This window comes from Scylla paramamosain, chromosome 14 (genome assembly GCF_035594125.1).
Source record: "Scylla paramamosain isolate STU-SP2022 chromosome 14, ASM3559412v1, whole genome shotgun sequence".
Classification (NCBI taxonomy): Eukaryota; Metazoa; Arthropoda; class Malacostraca; order Decapoda; family Portunidae; genus Scylla; species Scylla paramamosain.
Genome location: NC_087164.1, coordinates 25122423 through 25142422, shown reverse-complemented (window position 1 = coordinate 25142422; position 20000 = coordinate 25122423). Strand labels below are relative to the sequence as shown.

The 20000-nt window shown below is 43.1% G+C and overlaps 2 protein-coding genes across 4 annotated transcripts in view; one reads left to right on the top strand and one right to left on the bottom strand.

Annotated features, from left to right (window-relative positions):
• The window catches only part of LOC135107060 (thiopurine S-methyltransferase-like), a 182078-nt gene that overhangs the window by 67519 nt on the left and 94559 nt on the right, over positions 1–20000 (top strand). For all 3 annotated transcript variants that reach the window (XM_064016664.1, XM_064016663.1, XM_064016666.1), the window contains exon 3: positions 12574–12678. In XM_064016664.1, the coding sequence (XP_063872734.1) occupies positions 12638–12678 (41 nt within the window). In that variant the 5' untranslated portion in view covers positions 12574–12637. The remainder of the gene's footprint in view (positions 1–12573; positions 12679–20000) is intronic.
• On the bottom strand, positions 1936–4940 carry LOC135107139 (uncharacterized). Its single transcript, XM_064016849.1, has 3 exons — positions 4893–4940; positions 3720–4193; positions 1936–2739 (listed from the first exon to the last, which is right to left on the bottom strand). The coding sequence occupies exons 1-3, from the start codon at positions 4938–4940 to the stop codon at positions 2368–2370; spliced, it is 894 nt and encodes a 297-aa protein (XP_063872919.1). The 3' UTR covers positions 1936–2367.

Genomic DNA, 20000 nt, shown 5'->3' with positions numbered 1-20000 from the left:
CGCTACGAATCGTGTCTAAACGTACATCTAAGTCAACTTTCCAGTACTACGTGATACAAGCTCCATTTTGGTCCTTCGTTTCTCACGGCTTCGGCACATCACTGCTTTTGGCGCGAGCATGTCCTGATAGGAGTTCGCGCTGCCAGAGCCGGAGACCGGGAGGGAAAGGTAGCACTGGGAAGTCTCTGAGCAAAGCAATTACTCTGAAACTTGAGGCCAGATAACGCCTCCCTGCACAAAGTCCTGTGTGTTAATGGCTGCAGCACAGTTGCCCGCGGAGTGTATTATTTTTCCCCCCCGCCAAGTTCCTCCCTGACAGTTCCTCTAACAAAAGGACGCAGCGGCAGGTCGATGAAAAAAAGCAAAAAGAATTCTTACTACGCCAAGAAGGAAAAGAAAAGAAAGAGAGAAAAATGAGAAAAGAAAAAGGAAAGAAAAATGTGCGCCTGCAAACCTCTGCCACGCGAAGACTGGTTACTTTCATCATCGCGCGTCTCGAGAATTTTGAACCCAGACCAGACGTTAAAGACGATGTACCTGTGAAACCTTCCTCTCTGAAACAGGTACGTCTTGAGCCTGACTCCGGAACGACGCCACACGACCATCTATCCACACTTCGGTAAGGAAGGGAGGAAATGAACTCCGAACTCATGGAAATAAGTCCCCAATTCGAATGCAAGACCTGACCTGCTACGGGGGTAAAATGACGTCACTTGATACTATACTGACATCAAGGGCAGGAGGTCACGGGAGGTGCTGATGGCTGCCTCGGAGACTTTAGATCAGAAGGTGGCAAGCTCTCTCTGCTGATGTGGAAGTTGGGCGCCTATCCACACTTAGCTGGCTCCAACAACGCCCGCCATGGTGTGAAAGCTTGTATAGAAAATTTTGGACATGTTTGTATTGTATGTTTATTGTGTATCTTTGCTTATATTCGTGTTACGTGAGGCCAAACTTAACCCTTTTACTGCTTTGCTCGTTTTTGTTTTTCCGTGTTAACATTCAGAGCACTGTATAGAGTTGTTTGCACACATACACACACACACACACACACACACACGAGAGAGAGAGAGAGAGAGAGAGAGAGAGAGAGAGAGAGAGAGAGAGAGAGAGAGAGAGAGAGAGAGAGAGAGAGAGAGAAATTTTCTCTTTAAACTATAGAACCATAGGAAGTTATATAGTATAAATAAATAGAAATATATATATATATATATATATATAGATTTGGCATAAACAAATCCTGGAGTCAAATTCTTAACAACAGCTACTGAACTAAATAGACAGCTTTACCTTACGATCTGTAACCTCCCACGCCTCACAAGCATGCAAACCCATCACAGTTAAGGGCAATACAGTAACCTCCAGTACTCACTTCCTTTGTGTTCCCGTTTTTTTCCTGCAGTCTTAAATACTCTGATCTCCTTAGAAAATATTAGTTGCCAGGTTTTGTAAGGAAGTTGTCAACAGAGAAGAGGACATAAGTTTGAAAAAATACGCTTAATACAGTGTCAAGTCAGTGTACCTGACTACTGAACTGACCACGGCTGTACTGTGTATGTTTATGCATAGAAATCAAAGGTGAAAAGGGAGTGGGAGGCGTTGGCAAGGTGGCTAAGATGGAGTGCAAGTGAGTGCATCTGTTTACTTAACTTCTGACTGCGGCTGCATCTTGTATATTTATGTGCAGAAATCAAAGGTAAAAGGAGTTTGATCAAAGGTGAAGAGCCGGACTGATGGCAAGGTGGCTAAGATTGAAGAAACACGATTAATATAGTGGAAATGGGGTGTGTATGGTTACTTGGCTTCTGACCACGACTGTACTACGTTTATGTGCAGAAATCAATGGTAAAAAGGAGTTTGATCAAAGGTGAAGAGACGGACTGATGGCAAGGTGGCTGTAATAACTGCAGGATTGAGACGTAGTAAGAGATGGACTCCAGGGGTAACAATGTATTAAGGAGCGGCTACCCGCTTGCCGGCTGGAGCTGAACTGGCTCCATACAGAGAGAAGCTTCCGAAATCAACTAGTATGAACTAATACATAAACCAATACATGAAGCAGTGAATGACAAGTAGTACTTTGGTAGTAACAATTATAACACTCCTCCCTTTTTTTAAAAAAAACTCAGGTTAGAAACCATAAAATCAAGTTTACAACCAAAATGTTAAAAAAGATACAGAAGATACTAAAACTTATCAATTAGAAAGACTAGAAAAAAAAATATTCGATACAAGTTATAAGAAACGCTAAAACCCGCAAACACGAGACAAAAAACAAAATAAACATAGTAACTAAAACTAGCAAAAGTAATACAAAACTCCAACAATTAAAATAGTTAACACAAGTGAAGCAAGAGACCTAACATTTTATTTCCAAGCTATCTGCAAACGATCTGGCTTCTGGCGCAGTCTCTCAGAACGGCGCAGTGTTTCCCTCTCCAACGGCTGCTGTTGTGGCGGCAATCCAGGTTCGAACTCTTGACTTGAGGTTAACTCTCGTTCTTGAATTTGATCCGGCGCGTTGCTGTTGTGTGCTCCGGACTGCTTCGAAACTCCTGCCTTTAGGGGCGACACGCTGCCTGCCGGTGCCGAACCATGTTTCTGAATTCCTGCTCCATTTGTGAGGTCCATGGGAGGTGGTATGGCATCATCTGCGTTAACCGTCTCGCCCTCTATGCTTACTCTTCTCCTCACATAGTCGAGATGACGTCGTACAGTCCTCCCATCTAGCAACTGCACCTTGAAAGAAACAGGACCGGATTTTTGGACAATTACGCCTGATAGCCATTTTTTCCCTGGAGAAAAGTTTACTACATAAACTAATTCTCCCACTTTAAATTCCCTATGCCGCGCTTTCTGATCATGGTAGTACTTTTGCATTTCTTGCTTCTTCATAACTCTATCCTGGACATCTGGATGCAGTAAGTCTAAACAAGTTTTTAATTTTCTTCCCACTAAAAGCTCAGCAGGGGAAACTCCTGTGGTAGTCTGAGGTGTTACTCGATACCGTAACAGAAACTTGCTAATTCTGGATTCCAATGAGCCTCCTGTTAATCTTTTAAGAGAATTTTTAAAAATTTGAACTGCCTTTTCCGCCAACCCATTGGATGCTGGATGGTAGGGAGATGTCTTATGTGAATGATACCATTTTGTTTTAAGAAAGCTTCAAACTCTTCGCTACAAAAATTGGTACCATTATCTGTTACCACCGTGTCAGGTAGTCCTTGTGACCCGAATGTAACTTGCAACTTTTCAATAGTTATAGATGAAGTGGCTGACTGTGTAGCGTGAACATCCATCCATTTGGAATGGGCATCTATGATGACGAGGAACATCTTACCCATAAACGGCCCAGCGTAATCCAAATGTAACCTGGACCAGGGTTTTAGTGGCCACTCCCATGGCTGCAAAGGAGCGTCTGGGGGAAGATTTCTCACTTGTTGGCACTGTGAACATAGTTGTACTGTTGACTCAACATCTTTATCTATATTGGGCCACCACACATGACTACGCGCAATACCTTTCATGCGCGAGACTCCTGGATGCGTTGCATGTAGCTCAGCCAACACATTTTTTCTAGCTATCTGAGGCACCACCACTCTTGATCCCCACAAAATTATTCCATCTTGGACACTTAATTCGTGCCTCCTTCTAAAAAAAGGCTGAAGTGTTTCCTCTGCTATATGTCCAGGCCAACCGTACAGAATGTGATCTCTTACCTTCGAGAGTGTTGAGTCCTTATCCGTCCATTGCCTTAACTCTCTCGACGTGACGGGTGTCTGGTCTAGTCTCTCCAACACGCATACCACATCACCGGGGACTGGAGTCACCTTGGGGAATTCAGGGAGAGGAAGGCGACTCAACCCATCAGCATGTACTATATTTTTCCCTGGTTTGTGGGTGATAGTGTATTCATACGCCGATAGTGTTAGCGCCCAGCGTTGGATACGACTTGATGCCATCACAGGCACTGGGCGAGTTTCATTAAACAGACTTTTAAGTGGCTGATGGTCTGAAATGATCTCAAAATGGCGGCCATACAAGTAATTATGAAATTTCTTAACACCAAATATTATTGCCAAACCTTCTTTCTCTACCTGAGCATACTTGCGTTCAGCTATGCTCAGGGATCGGGATGCGAAAGCAATCGGTTTCTCCTCTCCAGACTCCAAACGGTGTGCAAGGACTGCTCCCTAATCCGTATGGTGACGCGTCACAGGTGAGCAGGAGGGGCTTGCTGCTGTCATAATGCACCAACACCTTGGAGCTCGCCAACAGTTGTTTCGATGTGGCAAGGGCACGCTGCTGTTCTGGTCCCCATTGCCATTCCACGTCCCGTTGCAGTAATCTGTACAAGGGAGCAAATACTGTGGAGAGATTAGGAATGTATCTGCCATAATAATTAACAAGCCCCAAATACGCCTTTAGTTCAGTGATGTTGCTTGGTGTGGGTGCCTTTATAACAGCTTGAACCTTGTCCTCGGACGGGTGCAGCCCTTCCGCATTAATTTTATGTCCTAAATATGTTACTTCTGGTGCCTGAAACACACACTTCTTTAACTTCAGTTTCACCCCCGCGTCATCCATACGCCTCAAAACTTCTGTCAGGTTACTCAGATGTTCCCTTTCCGTCTTCCCTGTCACTAATACATCATCCAAGTACACCACCACGTGAGGGATACCTTGCAGTAAGTTCTCCATAACTCTCTGGAATATTCCTGGCGCCGAGGAGACTCCGTATGGTAAGCGATTATATACGAATAACCCCTTATGTGTATTTATCGTTACATATTTTTTTGATTCCTCTTCCAGTGGTAGTTGTGAATAAGCATGTGACAGGTCTAATTTTGAAAAAGTCTTCCTCCTGACAAATTTGCTAATAAATCCTCAACCTTCGGTATCGGGTAACTGTCCACTCTAGACACGCGGTTCACAGTCATCTTGTAGTCCCCACAAATACGTATGGATTTGTCTCCCTTAACTATCGGGACTATTGGCGCCGCCCACTCTGGAGAACTGCACAGGTTCAATTACTCCATCGTTAACTAGCCGTTCCAACTCGTGCTCCACTTTGTCTTTCAAGGCGTAGGGCAACGGGCGAGCTTTGAAAAACTTGGGTTGTGCCTCCTTATCCACATGTAGGGTCGCCTTTGTGTTTCTGATGAGACCCAACTCCTCTTTGAAAACATTACTAAAACTGCGAATGACCTTATCACACTCTGACCGACAACTATAAACTGCAACCCAGTCTAGCTTAATTTGTTTCAACCAGTTTCTCCCCATCAAACTCGGGCCGTCTCCATCCACTACCACCAACGGCAGAACTTTCGACTGGTTGTTATAATTAACCTCCACATTCACTTCCCCCATCACTTTCAATAAGTCTCCACTGTAGGTGCGTAACACTACGTCGGAATACTCGAGCACCGGCTTGCACGTATCCTTCCAGCTTTCTTCATACACTTTCTGACTTATAATGGACACCGCAGCACCAGTATCCACTTCCATGGGAATAGCCACCTTGTTAACTTCTGGGTGAACAATCACAGGTGGTTCACGAGCCCCCCGCACTGTATACAAGGTGTATTCTTCCCCAGTTGTCTCACCGTCCTCCTCTTCACCCTCAATCTTGTGCATTTTCCTTTCCATGTCTGCTTTATTTCGACACATCCTTGCCAAGTGTCCCACTTTCTTACATTTAAAACAGGTAGCACGTGCAAAATGACAGCTAGGAGCCACATGCGGACCCCCACACCTGTAGCACTGTGGTCGAGGATTCGTTCGCACCCACGGTGTCTCTTGAATTTTTCTTCCTTCCCCGCGCCTCTCCTGAATCTTGTTCACTTGACTGCTGCGGTACTCCCCAGCCTGTTGTAGGTCTTCAGTGTCTTTTGCCGCAGCCTCCATAGCCAGAGCAGTTGCCTCTGCCTTCTTGAAGTCCAAATTCCCATCTGCCAACAACCTTGCTTGTATTTTTCGGTCGTCAATTCCACACACCAGACGATCTCGTAACATGTCAGGTAGTTGGTTTCCGTACGCACAGTGCTCCGCTAATTTCCGAAGGTCAGTAATGTAAGAAGACACAGATTCAGTTGGTTGCTTGAATCGTGAGTTGAATTTGAAGCGCTTCATGATTACTGACGGTTTCGGGCACATGTGATTCTCCAACAGCACTTTGAGGTCACTGTACGACTTGTCGGCTGGCTTCTCTGGTAGGCAGAGTGACCTTATCACTTCGTAGGTTCTTGCTCCACAAACAGCCAATAAAGTAGATTTCTTTTTTTCTCTTCAATAATGTCGTTGGCTTCAAAAAATGCTCCAGCCGCTCCACATATTGAGTCCACACCTCGGCATCCTGGTTAAATTCTTCTACTTTGCCAATAAATCCCATCCTCGTCGCCAATGTAATAACTGCAGGATTGAGACGTAGTAAGAGATGGACTCCAGGGGTAACAATGTATTAAGGAGCGGCTACCCGCTTGCCGGCTGGAGCTGAACTGGCTCCATACAGAGAGAAGCTTCCGAAATCAACTAGTATGAACTAATACATAAACCAATACATGAAGCAGTGAATGACAAGTAGTACTTTGGTAGTAACAATTATAACAGTGGCTAAGATTGAAGAAACACGATTAATATAGTGGAAATGGGGTGTGTATGGTTACTTGGCTTCTGACCACGAATGTACTACGTTTATTTATGTGCAGAAATCAAAGTTGGAAAGGGAGCGGGAGAGAAGGTAAGGTGGAAAGTGGTGAAAAGGGTTACGGCTTGTACCTGGGTGGGGCCGCGCTGAGGGAATTCCCGTTGACTGACACACAGGAAATGATCGTCTCATCCTTCCTTCTCCCTCCTTCTCCTCTCTCTCTCTCTCTCTCTCTCTCTTCTCCCTCGTTCGTTCTCATTTCCTCATTCTCAGTTTTTCTTTTTCCCGTCTTTCTCCTTCTCATTTCTTCTTTTTTCTCTTCCTTTCTCTTTCATCTCCTTTCCTCTTTCCATTTCCTTTCAATCATTATTCCCTTGTTTCTTCTGATTTTCTCATTTTCTCCTCCTCCTCTTCCTCTTCCTCTTCCTCTTCCTCTTCCTCTTCCTCCTCCTCCTCTTTCTCCTTTTTTTCTTCTGCTCTTGCTTTCGTTTCTTTTCTTTTTTCATTATTTTCGTTTTTTTATGTTTTATCCGTCCTTCCTCCTCCTCCTCCTCCTCCTCCTCCTCCTCCTCCTCCTCCTCCTCCTCCTCCTCCTCCTCCTCCTCCTCCTCCTCCTCCTCCTCCTCCTCCATATCCCAAGACCTAGCTGTTCCTTCCACTACCTCGTTCAATATGCTCAAATTTCTCCGCTCTTCCATTCCACGTATTCTTAATATCTTCCTCTTTTCCACCTCGGTTATTTGTTCAATGCACTGTCTCTCTCTCTCTCTCTCTCTCTCTCTCTCTCTCTCTCTCTCTCTCTCTCTCTCGCTCTCGCTCTTCGGTTAATCTAGCAAGTGCAGTCGGGTGCCGCTGAAGTTTTCATAGCCGCTTAACTTTCCATTATTTGTAGACATGTGGCGGTGTGAGGTTCAGCTTCCCGCCGGCTGCCTGTCTGGGAGGTGTGTGTGCCGTGATGGGCGAGCAAGAGGCGGCGTGGGACAGGTGCGGGAATGAGGGAGGACATAACTCTGATGACACGGAGATGAGGGAAGTGAAAGGCAAGGACATTCTGCGAACCGTGATGAGGTGATGACTGACTGAGAGACAGACAGAGAGAGAGAGAGAGAGAGAGAGAGAGAGAGAGAGAGAGAGAGAGAGAGAGAGAGAGAGAGAGAGAGAGAGAGACACTGAAGGTTAAGCTTTGTCTCAGCAGTGGGGCTTGGTGCATAGTGGGGAAGAGACTGGTGATGATGATAATAGTGATAATGATATTGATGATGATGCTATTATTATTATTACTGGTGCTGCTACTAAGGCTACTTCTACTACTACTACTACTACTACTACTACTACTACTACTACTAAGAATAATGAATAAAAATAAGAAATCGAAGGGGAAATATAGAAAAAATAAAAAGAGGAAGAAAAGAAGGAACCAGGAACACGAAGATGAGAAGGAATTAAGGAAGAAGAGGAGAAGGAGGAAGGGAAAGAGGAAGCAGAAAATCGTATTGAGGAGGAAAAAAACAAAAAAATAAAAAAATAATAAAAGGAAAGAAGGAAAACAGGAAGCGAAAGGCAGGCACATCGGAGCTCCCAATCATTATGCAGCTCAACTTATTATTAGCAATCTCGATAACTGAACCTAACGCTATCATGCATTTTTACCGAGTGGAAATCCTGCTCGATTATTACACAGTCGCTCGCTCCGTGATTCCTGATAATTGCTGAGCTGGGCTGTTTTCAGTACGCGGGGAATGATAATTATTCTCTGTTGTGCCCGAACCACTTATCATGCCCTTTGGAAATCACTGTGAATTGTCTTGGTGGAGTGGTGTTATTTAATGAATGGGTGTTATTAAGGGATTAACATGCTATCGTGCTACGTTTTTTCTTAATTGTATTTTTTTCTTTTGCTTTGCCAGTGATTTTGTTGCATTGAATTTCTGAATATGTGGAATTTAATGTATGCTGTTGTGTTTTTATTATTATTATTATTTATTGATTTTTTTCTGTACTGCTACGAATTACACGTACAAATACACATATACGTAGAATTTGCTAGTATAAAATGTATTGGATCTTACCTTACGCATGTTATGTTACCTGTAGGAATACATCGTCTGCTAACGTAAATTGAAAGCAAAGCACGTGACATTCTCATTCGTATGTAAATGTTTTCTAGTATTGCTTTTCGGGGGAATATTTAAGGATTCCCATTGGATGTCCAGCGACGATTTTTTTTTTTTTTTTTTTTTTTTTTTTTTTGTCCTTCTCCTGTGGACATGCCGCAGTTTCAGGATTCCTGTGTTTAACTGTATAAAAAACACGCGGAACAATTATATTTGCATCTGGAAATACGTTAGGAAATATAACTTCCAAAACAACTTTACCGCAATTTATGTGTGTGTGTGTGTGTGTGTGTGTGTGTGTGTGTGTGTGTGTTTGCCCTCGTCCGAATTGTCTAGAGTGTCTTTCAGGTTCACACGCGCGCGCACACACACACACACACACACACACACACACACACACACACACACACACACACACACACACACACACACACACACACACACACACACACACACACACACACACACACACACACACACACACACACTTGGCAAAGAAAAATGCGTCGGAGCAGTCCACGCGCTCTGTAAAAAAGAAAAGAAAACAAAACAAACAAAAAAAAACAAAGAACATGACCCAAACACAACACAACACAACACAACACCCCTGACAAATGACACAGTCCTCTTTTCAACACCACACACAGTAACACAGTCACCTTAAAACCAAACCACATAACCTTATACCTGACCCACAAAGATTTATACCTGACCCACAAAGATTTACGACCCCAGAGAACCCCACACATCACCCCACACCACCCCTCGCATCACCCCTCGCATCACCCCTCGCATCACCCCACACATCACCCCCACACAATCTCAGCACCCACTCACAATGTACACAGTAGGAGTCCACAGTGAGGAGCTTTCAGGCCTGACATTTTAATCTTGCGTACACTGCCCTATCTCCACCCCCTCCCTGCCCTTCGAATACCGGGAGGAGGACGTCATATGAAGCTTTAGAGGCTGCAGGGAAGGAAAAAAGAAAGGAGGATGGCGAGGCGGAAGAGGAGGAGGAGGAGGAGGAGGAGGAAGAAGAAGAAGTGGAGGTGGAGGATTGTGATGATGATGGAGAAGAGGAGGAGGTCATTGTGAAAAATTATTATTATTTTTCTCTTGCATTTTCGCCGTCTGTGTTTGTCCTTGAAAGCGTGTTGCGTTCAGCCTGAGATGGTCTGCTTTGTTTTCCTCCTGTGAAAGGGATTGCCTGTTATAAATCATGCATATTTATTAATTAGTGTGTTTCCAGTTTTCATGTGTTTTGATAAGCATTGTGGAGATGGAAAGATTAATAGCGAGATTCTCAGGGTTACATACAAGAGTCAGTCAGAACTCGAACGTCAACATCTTAGTTCTGGAAATATTCACGCTGGGATAGTTTATGAGCAGTTACGTATATACGGGATATGAAGTGTTATTGAAAAAAAAAATGATATCTCGACAGTATTTTAACTGGGTATTATTTGCATGAGCGCGACAGTAGTGACAACTCATACCATCAACAATACTAGATAGCGTTCAAGATTTACTGTATATCGAAAATCACGATTAAAAACAAAGATGCAGTTATTTCAGGATACACACATAAACTTTTCGTGCAAGGTGAATATATTGGCAGAGCGTAATGAATGTAAACACTTCCCCGTGCAGTACAGGCGGGATGGTGAAGCAGGGGTGCCTCCGGTGTTGTGGACTGATAGTTGTCATGGTCTGATCGCTCCTGCACCCAGCATCCTCCCTGCCGAACACCGCGCCGCAGATAAAAATGACTACATCTATCAGTTTTAATTGCTACGCCCCCATACATACGAAAATATTATTGTTTGTATTTAGTTAATTTTTGAGAGTCCGCTGAACCAAGAGGCAGGCAGAAACAAAATTAATTGATGTAACGTGACGGAATATTCCTCTTCGCACCGGTGTTGAGATGCTCAGACTGTAACTGTTGTATTGTTAATGTGGCTTTGAGTGGATCTGACGTAGATATTAGGCCTGCTTTCTTCCTCTCCCCCCGCAACATTCCCCCTTCTTGTCTCTCTTCTCCACCTTACATGTTTCTCATTCCTCCTTTACCCCCATTCTCTCTCTCTCTCTCTCTCTCTCTCTCTCTCTCTCTCTCTCTCTCTCTCTCTCTCTCTCTCTCTCTCTCTCTCTCTCTCTCTCTCTCTCTCTCTCTCTCTCTCTCTCTCTCTCTCTCTCTCTCTCTCTCTCTCTCTCTGACAAATAAACTTACTTCATAGAAATAAAATATAAAAACATCAACGCCTACGGGTACTTTTTAATGGCAGTCCAGTTACTGAAGGTGGGTATAATGTAATCCAAGTTGTCGCAGTCCACGTAGAGACTTTTATCCACACGATGCTTCCTGTTTGTCTCCCAGTCCGCTTCGCCCGTTATATTTGCGATTATCCACGGCAAGGTTTCCCATTTGCGTGGGTTTCCGGGCACTCCACAGAGGCTTGCCGTGGACGGTGGTGCCTGTGAGATGAACCACACTCGTACAGAATCCATGAGCTGAGTGCAGGCCACGCCGGTGAAAACATGAGGAGCTAGAGGCGATGGCTTGTGTGATGATCGTGGATGCAGGACTGGTTGCGCCGTATGTTGTGCAGGCGGTCACTGAGTTTCAATTCTGCGTGATGTATCTTTAACGGCGCCTGCTACTGCCGGGTCCGAAACCATCACATTTTTCCCCGCTGGTGGTCGTGCGTGCCGCCGCTGCCTCCTGCTGGACTCGTGGCCTCGTGTACTGCATATGTCGCTCGTGACGGGAAATTAATGATTATTAGAGTTCATGCAGAAAATTATGCAAGAATATAATTACATGCGGTACGTATTATATAAATATTCAATGATGCTCTGAATGTGCATATGATTAGTAATATACACGAATGATGAGTAACGCTTGTCAATATTTACATCCAGTGTGGCAAAATTTATTATCAGTATAAAGATAGGAAATGGATCGTCTAATAACACAAGTAAATAATTTGTTTTTAAATAGACTTGAGTATTAGAATCAATATTACCACACGTGCAGGTCGTACAGGACACGGCAGGCTGCTCACCACGATGCAGTGCCGATGGGAAACCCTAACCCACGTACAGAAAAAAGAAAAAAGAAAAAAAATGTAGCAAAAAGAAAAGATGACTAAAGTAACATACATATGACTCAGTGTGTGTGTGTGTGTGTGTTTGTGTGTGTGTGTGTGTGTGTTTTCCCGAACTGAAGTAAGCCGTAATAATCTCTTGGAAAGCATCGGTGTGGTATCACAGGCAGCAGTTATATTCCTGTCATAAACACATATTAACACAGAACATGAACGTGATTTTTTTTATTTATTTTTTATTTTCTCTGTCTGGCACAACTCAAAGGACGAATTCTGTAACAGCTTAACGGTTGGCCTGCCATCTTCCTTCCTGTGCTTCAGTGTTTAGCTTTATAATGAAACACAACGATAACTGTCTGTCTGTCTGTCTGTCTGTCTGTCTGTGTTTTTTTTTTTTATCAGACTGTGGCTACTTATCTGTCTGTCTGCCTGTCTGTCCAACTCTCTCTCTCTCTCTCTCTCTCTCTCTCTCTCTCTCTCTCTCTCTCTCTCTCTCTCTCTCTCTCTCTCTCTCTCTCTCTCTCTCTCTCTCTCTCGTGTGTGTGTGTGTGTGTGTGTGTGTGTAATCGTATTCTTCGAAGCCAAAGCACTCTTCCTCAGTTACTCTTAAACCAGGTATTTTTGTTGTTGGAGAATATGTGATAATTCTTTAGCTGATAATTCTTTCTCTTTAGCTCTGAAGTATAATTGTTTACTTCAGAGGGCATGGGAGCCTAGTGATCATCTCCAGGAAGGTACCACGTCAATTGGTATGGGGGCCAGTGATGCTGAGGGCGTGTGGTCATCAAATTACATCTTCCTCAAGGTAACTAGTGATTAGTGAACTGATTATTGACGATCCCTGAGCCGCGTGTACCACATTATGCAGTTAACACACAAATGAACTATATCGCAGTGAATTTTGATATACAGACGCCGCCAGTGAAAATGTATAAATGAAGCAATGCTATCAACGTGCTGTCCGGCGCAGTGTTTCACCAGCGAGATTTAATCATATCGAGCGCAGTGAAGGGATTCAGTTAAGGTACTGAAAAAGTAAGCTTAACAAAATAATTGAATTACCAAACTGGAAGGGTAACAGGTGGTACACAGCGTTAAGTTTTTACAGGAAATGTTTATGGACTATGGAAAAAGAAAATATCATGGTCATAAACAGCTAATGGAGCCAAACTCTCCCCTGTAAGATGAAGAAAAAAAAAGGAAACTTCAATATTCTTTCGGTAATAATTGTATAGTCAGAAACTCAAACACACACACACACACACACACACACACACACACACACACACACACACACACACACACACACACACACACACACACACACACACACACACACACACACACACACACACACTGCTTGTCATGCAGATATGTATAATTAAAAAGAAAAATGAAGATGAAAAACTGCTCCACCAGGTTAATCTTTACTCAAATTATATAATGGTATGTATTCTACCACACATTTTTACATTTATTTTTTTCAAATCCCTCAATTCTCCCCCCAGCATGAGGATTTTCATTACTCGATGCGGCCAGAAGCTGTTTTTCCTGCATTCTGTATTCCCCCTCAGTCTGTGTCCTCCGTCCTTCCTCCCCTCTCTCTCTCTCTCTCTCTCTCTCTCTCTCTCTCTCTCTCTCTCTCTCTCTCTCTCTCTCTCTCTCTCTCTCTCTCTCTCTCTCTCTCTCTCTCTCTCTCTCTCTCTCTCTCTCTCTCTCTCTCTGTTTCCTACCTTTCATCTTTTCCTCTTAGCTCCGTCGACCTCTTTTCCTACTTCCTTCCCTCCTGGTCTTTCTTCCTTCCCTCTCGGACAATCTCTTGCTCGCGTCAGTGTCAAGAGCAGCACTGTATTGTACGCTACTCGTTATAGATTACCGGGGAATTTATCTGGGCTAGGTTTTCTTTTCATTATATATATATGTATTTTTTTTTCTCTCGTATAAAGTTTGATTCGTTTTGGGATTCATATGTAATGCACTTACTTATCTCTTGTGGTTGCTGTTTCTTGATATTGTTTTTTTATTTATTTATTTTTTTATATATATTTTGACTCGTTTTAATGTTACTTATGCATTTGTTTATTTTTGTTTCTTTGATCTACTTACATGGTTATGCTGGTTTCCTTGTCTGTCTGTCCACCTGTCTGTCTGGTTATCTGTCTGTTGGCCTTAATCCATCTGTTTATCTTTGTTTCCTTCCTTTCCCGCGCGCGCTTGTGACTACCTGTCTGTCTGTGTCCATTGGTTAACTGTTTCTTCATTCAGTCAGTCAGTCAGTCAGTCAGTCAGTCGTTTAGTGATTCAGTCAAGTCAGTCAGTCAGTTTCTCCCTGCCTGCCTGTGTCCTGTCTCCTTTTTTTCTCCAAAAGTTGTCAGTCAATGTGTCTGTCTGTCTGTCTGTGTGTCTGTCTGTCTGTCTGTCTGTCTGTCTGTCTGTCTGTCTGTCTGTCTGTCTGTCTGTCTGTCTGTCTGTCTGGTTGCCTGTGTCTGTTCCCTTTTGTCTCCCTCCCTCTCCTCCCTGCTCCCCTCCGTATCTCTCTCTCTCTCTCTCTCTCTCTCTCTCTCTCTCTCTCTCTCTCTCTCTCTCTCTCTCTCTCTCTCTCTCTCTCTCTCTCTCTCTCTCTCTCTCTCTCTCTCTCTCTCTCTCTCTCGGTCGTCGCCAGCTCGCCGCCTTGCCTGCGCCCCGTCGGTCACAGGTGTTCCATTATTAACCTCGTGACTCACCTGGTTCTGACTCACTTGACTTTCCGCACTTTATTGATCCTGGGTATTCCTTACTCCTTGCCTCTCTCTCTCAGTCTTTTCCCTCCATTCATTTCCTCCACTCGCCCCCTCTTTCTTTCTCTCCCTCCTATAACTATAATAACTCTCTCTCTCTCTCTCTCTCTCTCTCTCTCTCTCTCTCTCTCTCTCTCTCTCTCTCTCTCTCTCTCTCTCTCTCTCTCTCTCTCTCTCTCTCTCTCCACTTTTCCACGTCTCTTCCACACGCCCCCCCCTTCTCTTTCTCTCTTTACGCGTTTCCATATAAACTTCCATGCAATTTGTCACGATAGGGAGGAAAGGAAGGAAGAGGAGGAGGAGGGGAAAGTAGGAAGAGGAGGGGGAGGAGGAGGAGGAGGAGGAAAAGGGAACCAGGAAAGGAGAGGAGGAAGGAGGGTCTGGAATGAGAGAAAAGCTACACTAACTGTTATATATTTTGACATAAACACCACACCACACTACACTACATTACACACACACACACACACACACACACACACACACACACACACACACACACACACACACACACACACACACACACACACACACACACACACACACACACACACACACACACACACACACACACACACACACACACACACACACGTGCAATTTAGTCCACATAAAGAATGACACGAAAGTAAATTAGATACAGCAAAAAGGAAAAAAAAAAAATGAAATATTCTCCTTTCGTAAGCTAAATCTCAGAGGGATGATACAAAAAGTAAGAGAAAAAAATAAAAATGAAATTTGATGAAAAGAACTGGCTATTCCTTTCCCTTCTTCCCTCCTCCTCCTCCTCCTCCTCCTCCTCCCCCATTTCTCCATCATTCATTCTCTCTTCCCTTCCCTCTCCTCCTCCCTGGATCTTTCTTCCATCCCTCTATTCATCCATTTCCCATCCCCTCTCCCTCTCTCTCTTTCTCTCTTGCCCTCACTCTCCTCACTGCCTCCGCTGTTTTATCTCTTTCCTTCCTCCTTTCCTCTCCTCCCTTCCTTCCTCTCCCTCCCTCCTCTGAAGTGTAGTGAGCCTCAGCACTCATCATATCGGCCTCACCCTGAGATCTCCCTTCCTTCCTGGCGAGTCCGTTTGAAGGAGGAGGAGGAGAAGGAGGAGGAGAGATGGGAAGGAAAAAAACAGGTGAAATGAAAAGAAAACAAGTAGTAAGTAGTTTAAAGTGACCGGTAAGTGGAAAGCTAGATGGTACTTCAGAAAATGATAGGAGGAGGAGGAGGAGGAAGAGGAAGAGGAGGATTGAAAGCTAATACATAGAGGCTAAAGAGGGCATGAATATCATAAGGAAAAAAATAAGATGGTATAAAAACAAGCTTCACTTTTTCCCTCTCTTCCTTTTAATCTTATTTTTTTCCCTCTTTTTCCTCCTTATGTCCACTTCTTTTCCTCATTTTTTTGCCCTTCCTTTCTAGACATTATTTTCCTTTCCTTCTTTTTTCTTCTTTCCTCATCTCCACGTCCTTGTTCTCCTTATTCTCCGCTTCGTCTCCTCTCTCTCTCTCTCTCTCTCTCTCTCTCTCTCTCTCTCTCTCTCTCTCTCTCTCTCTCTCTCTCTCTCTCTCTCTCTCTCTCTCTCTCTCTCTCTCTCTCCTCCTCCTCCTCCTCCTCCTCCTCCTCCTCCTCCTCCTCCTCCTCCTCCTCCTCCTCCTCCTCCTCCTCCTCCTCCTCCTCCTCTTCCTTGGGTCTTATCAGATACTTTTTCCTCGCCATTATGGTTGTTGTTGTTGTTGTTGTTGTTGTTGTTGTTGTTGTTGTTGTTGTTGTTGTTGTTGTTGTTGTTGTTGTTGTTGCTATTGCTGTTGTTGTTATTGTTGTTGTTGGTGGTGGTGGTGGTGGTGTTCTTCTTCTTCTTCTTCGTCTTCGTCTTCGTCTTCATCTCCTCCTCCTCCTCCTCCTCCTCCTCCTCCTCCTCCTCCTCCTCCTCCTCCTCCTCCTCCTCCTCCTCTTCCTCCTCCTCCTTTGTTTTGCTTCCTCCTTGTTTACCTTTGATCTCTTTCTGACCCACTTTCCTACTTACCAGGGACGCTCCTTCCTACCTGTCGCTGCCTACTTTTCTCGGACCCTCCATTGTCCTGTGTTCCTCCTTTCCCCGCTGCTGGGCTGAAAGTGACGAAGAGAGAGAGAGAGAGAGAGAGAGAGAGAGAGAGAGAGAGAGAGAGAGAGAGAGAGAGAGAGAGAGAGAGAGGAGGGAGTGTTGGTGAGGTGGGGAGGGAAGGTACAGTGCGAGTAAACTTTGAAACTCTCTTCCCTTTTTTTTTTTTTCTAATAAACTTTGAAACTCTGTGACGCCTGACTTTTTCTACCTTCAGCATAATAAACTATGGAAGTCTCCGCCTGGTTTTTTATTTTTTTTATTTATTCATCTTTTTTTGTAGTATACTCTGAAACTCTGTAGCCAACCCTATTGTTTTTTTTTTCCTTTCAAGTAAATTGTGACACTTTCCACTTAACTCATTCGTCTCTGCCTTTTTAACTGATGGCTAGAACTCTTTTCCTTAATCTGTTTTTCCTACCTTTGAAGTAAGTTCTGGGACTCTACTTAACCCTATTTTTTCGACCTTTGAGTACGCTTTTGGGGAACCTAATTTTTTTCCTTTTTTTTTTTTTTATGTATGAATTCTATAACTTGACTTAGTTTTTCTGTTTTTATTTATTTATCTTATTTATTTTTTTTTTTTTCCCTCTCCACTTTCTTAACTCCAGAATTCTCCCTGACTCATTTCACTTTCTTGGTAATCTCAGGGACTGCTTTCTCAGGTTTTTTTTTTCCGCCTTCTGTAACGGAGCGACACATAATGACCCCGCTGCGACGCCGGTATTTTAATTAATCAGCCAGCCAGCCCTATGACATGACTACTTTAAGAGACGAGCATGAAGACACCTCTAAACCTGCACTAGCCAACGTAATGTCAACCCGTTTTCTATTTATTATTTTTTCCTTGAAGCGGTAACTAAGGTGACTTGAATGTAGTGTAGTTTTTCTTTTTTCATATTAAAATGGAAGTAGTACATGTATTTGATAGGCTGAAAAGTATTAAGTGAGCTGCTGTTTGTCATTTTGCTGTTTGTTTGAGTGAGAGAGGTTACTATGATGACCGAAAAAAAAAAAAAATAAATAAAAGTGAGGATGAATTACAGTTTGTCTAAGAGTGACCTTGAAAAATAAGAGTGAAGATCCGTGTATGGAAGTCAGTGCATGGGTGAGATGAGGTGGTGAGGAGTACAGAAAAGAAAAAAATAATAATAATAATAGTGAAAGGCTGACAGTACTCGTAAAACTGACTATGAGTGAGTGTGAGGTTGAGTGTGCGAAAGTGAATGTATGGATGAAGTGATTATGATAAGCAAGATTAAAAAAAAAAAAAAGGAATGGGTGAAATGAGATTAAGTGTGAAGAGGGTATGTGAGTGAATGATGAGCATACTCGTAGATAAATAAATAAATAAATAAATAAACGTAGGGGGTGAAATGAAAATGACTGATTATCAATGAGTGTGAGGGAGACGATGATGATAGTGAGCTAGGATAAAAAAAAAAAGGAGGGCGAAAATGAGACTGATTATTAGTAAGTGTGAGTGAGCGTGTAAGGGTGAGAGAGGATGGTTAGAGTGAGCAGGCAGGTGAGGCGAAGCAAGATAAAAGGTTCACGCTTATTACCTGAAACTTTTGCTAAGGCAGGAACTTCACACACACACACACACACACACACACACACACACACACACACACACACACACACACACACACACACACACACACACACACACACACACAGACCAGACGTGATATTTTTCTTGGCGTCTGGTTTTCCGGAAAGAAGAGCTCCTTGAATTATCATCCTGACCTCTGCTTTCGTACCTGGAAAAATTGTTATTATTATTATTATTATTATTATTATTATTATTATTTTTATTATTATTATTATTATTATGATTACTGTTGTTGTTGTGATTACTGTTGTTGTTGTTGTATACTTACTACTACTACTACTACCACTACCACTATACTACTACTACTACTACTACTACTACTACTACTACTACTACTACTACTACTACTACTACTACTACTACTACTACTACTACTACTACTGCTACTACTTTTGTGCTCTGGTTAATGAGCCTCTCTCTGTGTGTGTGTGTGTGTGTGTGTGTGTGTGTGTGTGTGGGTGGGTGGGTGGGTGGGTGGGTGCTCCAAACGCCAGAAATATCGAACGGCAGATCATGAACAGCGGAGAAAAACAAGTAAAAAAAAAAAAAGTTATCACGGTTCTCTTTCTCTTGGTCCTCATCATCATAATCATTATCCCTGGAGCCAGCCGTGCACACAATGTTCAGACATGAAGCCACACAATCACAGTCCTGCCTCGTAACTTTGGCTTTCACAAATACTCCCACTGGTATTTGCTGCCCATTCACTCGCTGGGCTCTCGACGCCTGGTCAGTCATTATAGGTAGAAATATATTCTTGATGTTGTATGACCTTGTTCCAGCTGCGCATTAAATGAAGACATCAATCAGCCAGTCAGTCAGTCAGTCAATAAGTCAGTCAGTTTTTGCGTTCTCTCAGTATGTCTAGTTGGTAAGAAAATATATTATTGACGTTATGTGGTCTTGTTGCAGCGGCGCGTTTCTTATAAATGAAGACATTAATTAGTCAGTCAGTCAGTTTTTTTTTTCTTTTTGTGTGTGTGTGTGTTTTCTCAGTATGCCTCATAGATGAACACATTTTCTTGATGTTTTAAGTGAATACATCAGTGAGTCAGTCAGTCATTCAGTCAATCAATCAGTCGAACAGGTTTTGTGTTCTCTCCATGTGTTATTCATTTCATTCATAAAGGAAAATAGTGCCTAGCGTTCACGTGGAAACACTTTTTCTGATCTCTAAATATACCGTCATAGTCGCATCACACGGTACCAGCGTATTCCTCGATATGCCTAATGGAGCAGCGGTGTTATTCGTTTCACTCATAACAGAAAAAGTCTTGCATCGGTGCGGAAGCTGTTTGATTTGTCAGGCGAGGTCTTTCTTTTGACGTCGATGTGTGGGATGAAGCGTGGCGTCTCCCGGCGGCCCTCGAATCACACACACAAAATCGCTTATTTTGGTGACTGGAAGAGAAGCTGCCTTTATTTATTTATTTATTTATTTATTTATTTATTTTTTTTTTTTTTTTTTTGTAGATATGACCGTGGGAAGAGTTTCCTTGCTTATTTTAGTACTGCGTATGTCGATGACTCCAGGAACGTAGAAAAATTGAAGAATGATTAAAAATTTTCCTTAACTTATAATCTAATCTGGAAACTTCACATCTCATTTCTAGCTAAAACAGCTTCTATGAAGTCA

What these genes read in the sequence shown, in the direction of transcription:
- LOC135107139 (XM_064016849.1), bottom strand. Translation starts at nt 4,940, where the DNA reads ATGACTGTGAACCGCGTGTCTAGAGTGGACAGTTACCCGATACCGAAG. An exon ending in ACAGTTACCCGATACCGAAG is followed by an intron (nt 4,194 to 4,892) that starts GTTGAGGATTTA and finishes CATACGGATTAG; the next exon opens with GGAGCAGTCCTTGCACACCG. An exon ending in AGGACTCAACACTCTCGAAG is followed by an intron (nt 2,740 to 3,719) that starts GTAAGAGATCAC and finishes GTTTCTTTCAAG; the next exon opens with GTGCAGTTGCTAGATGGGAG.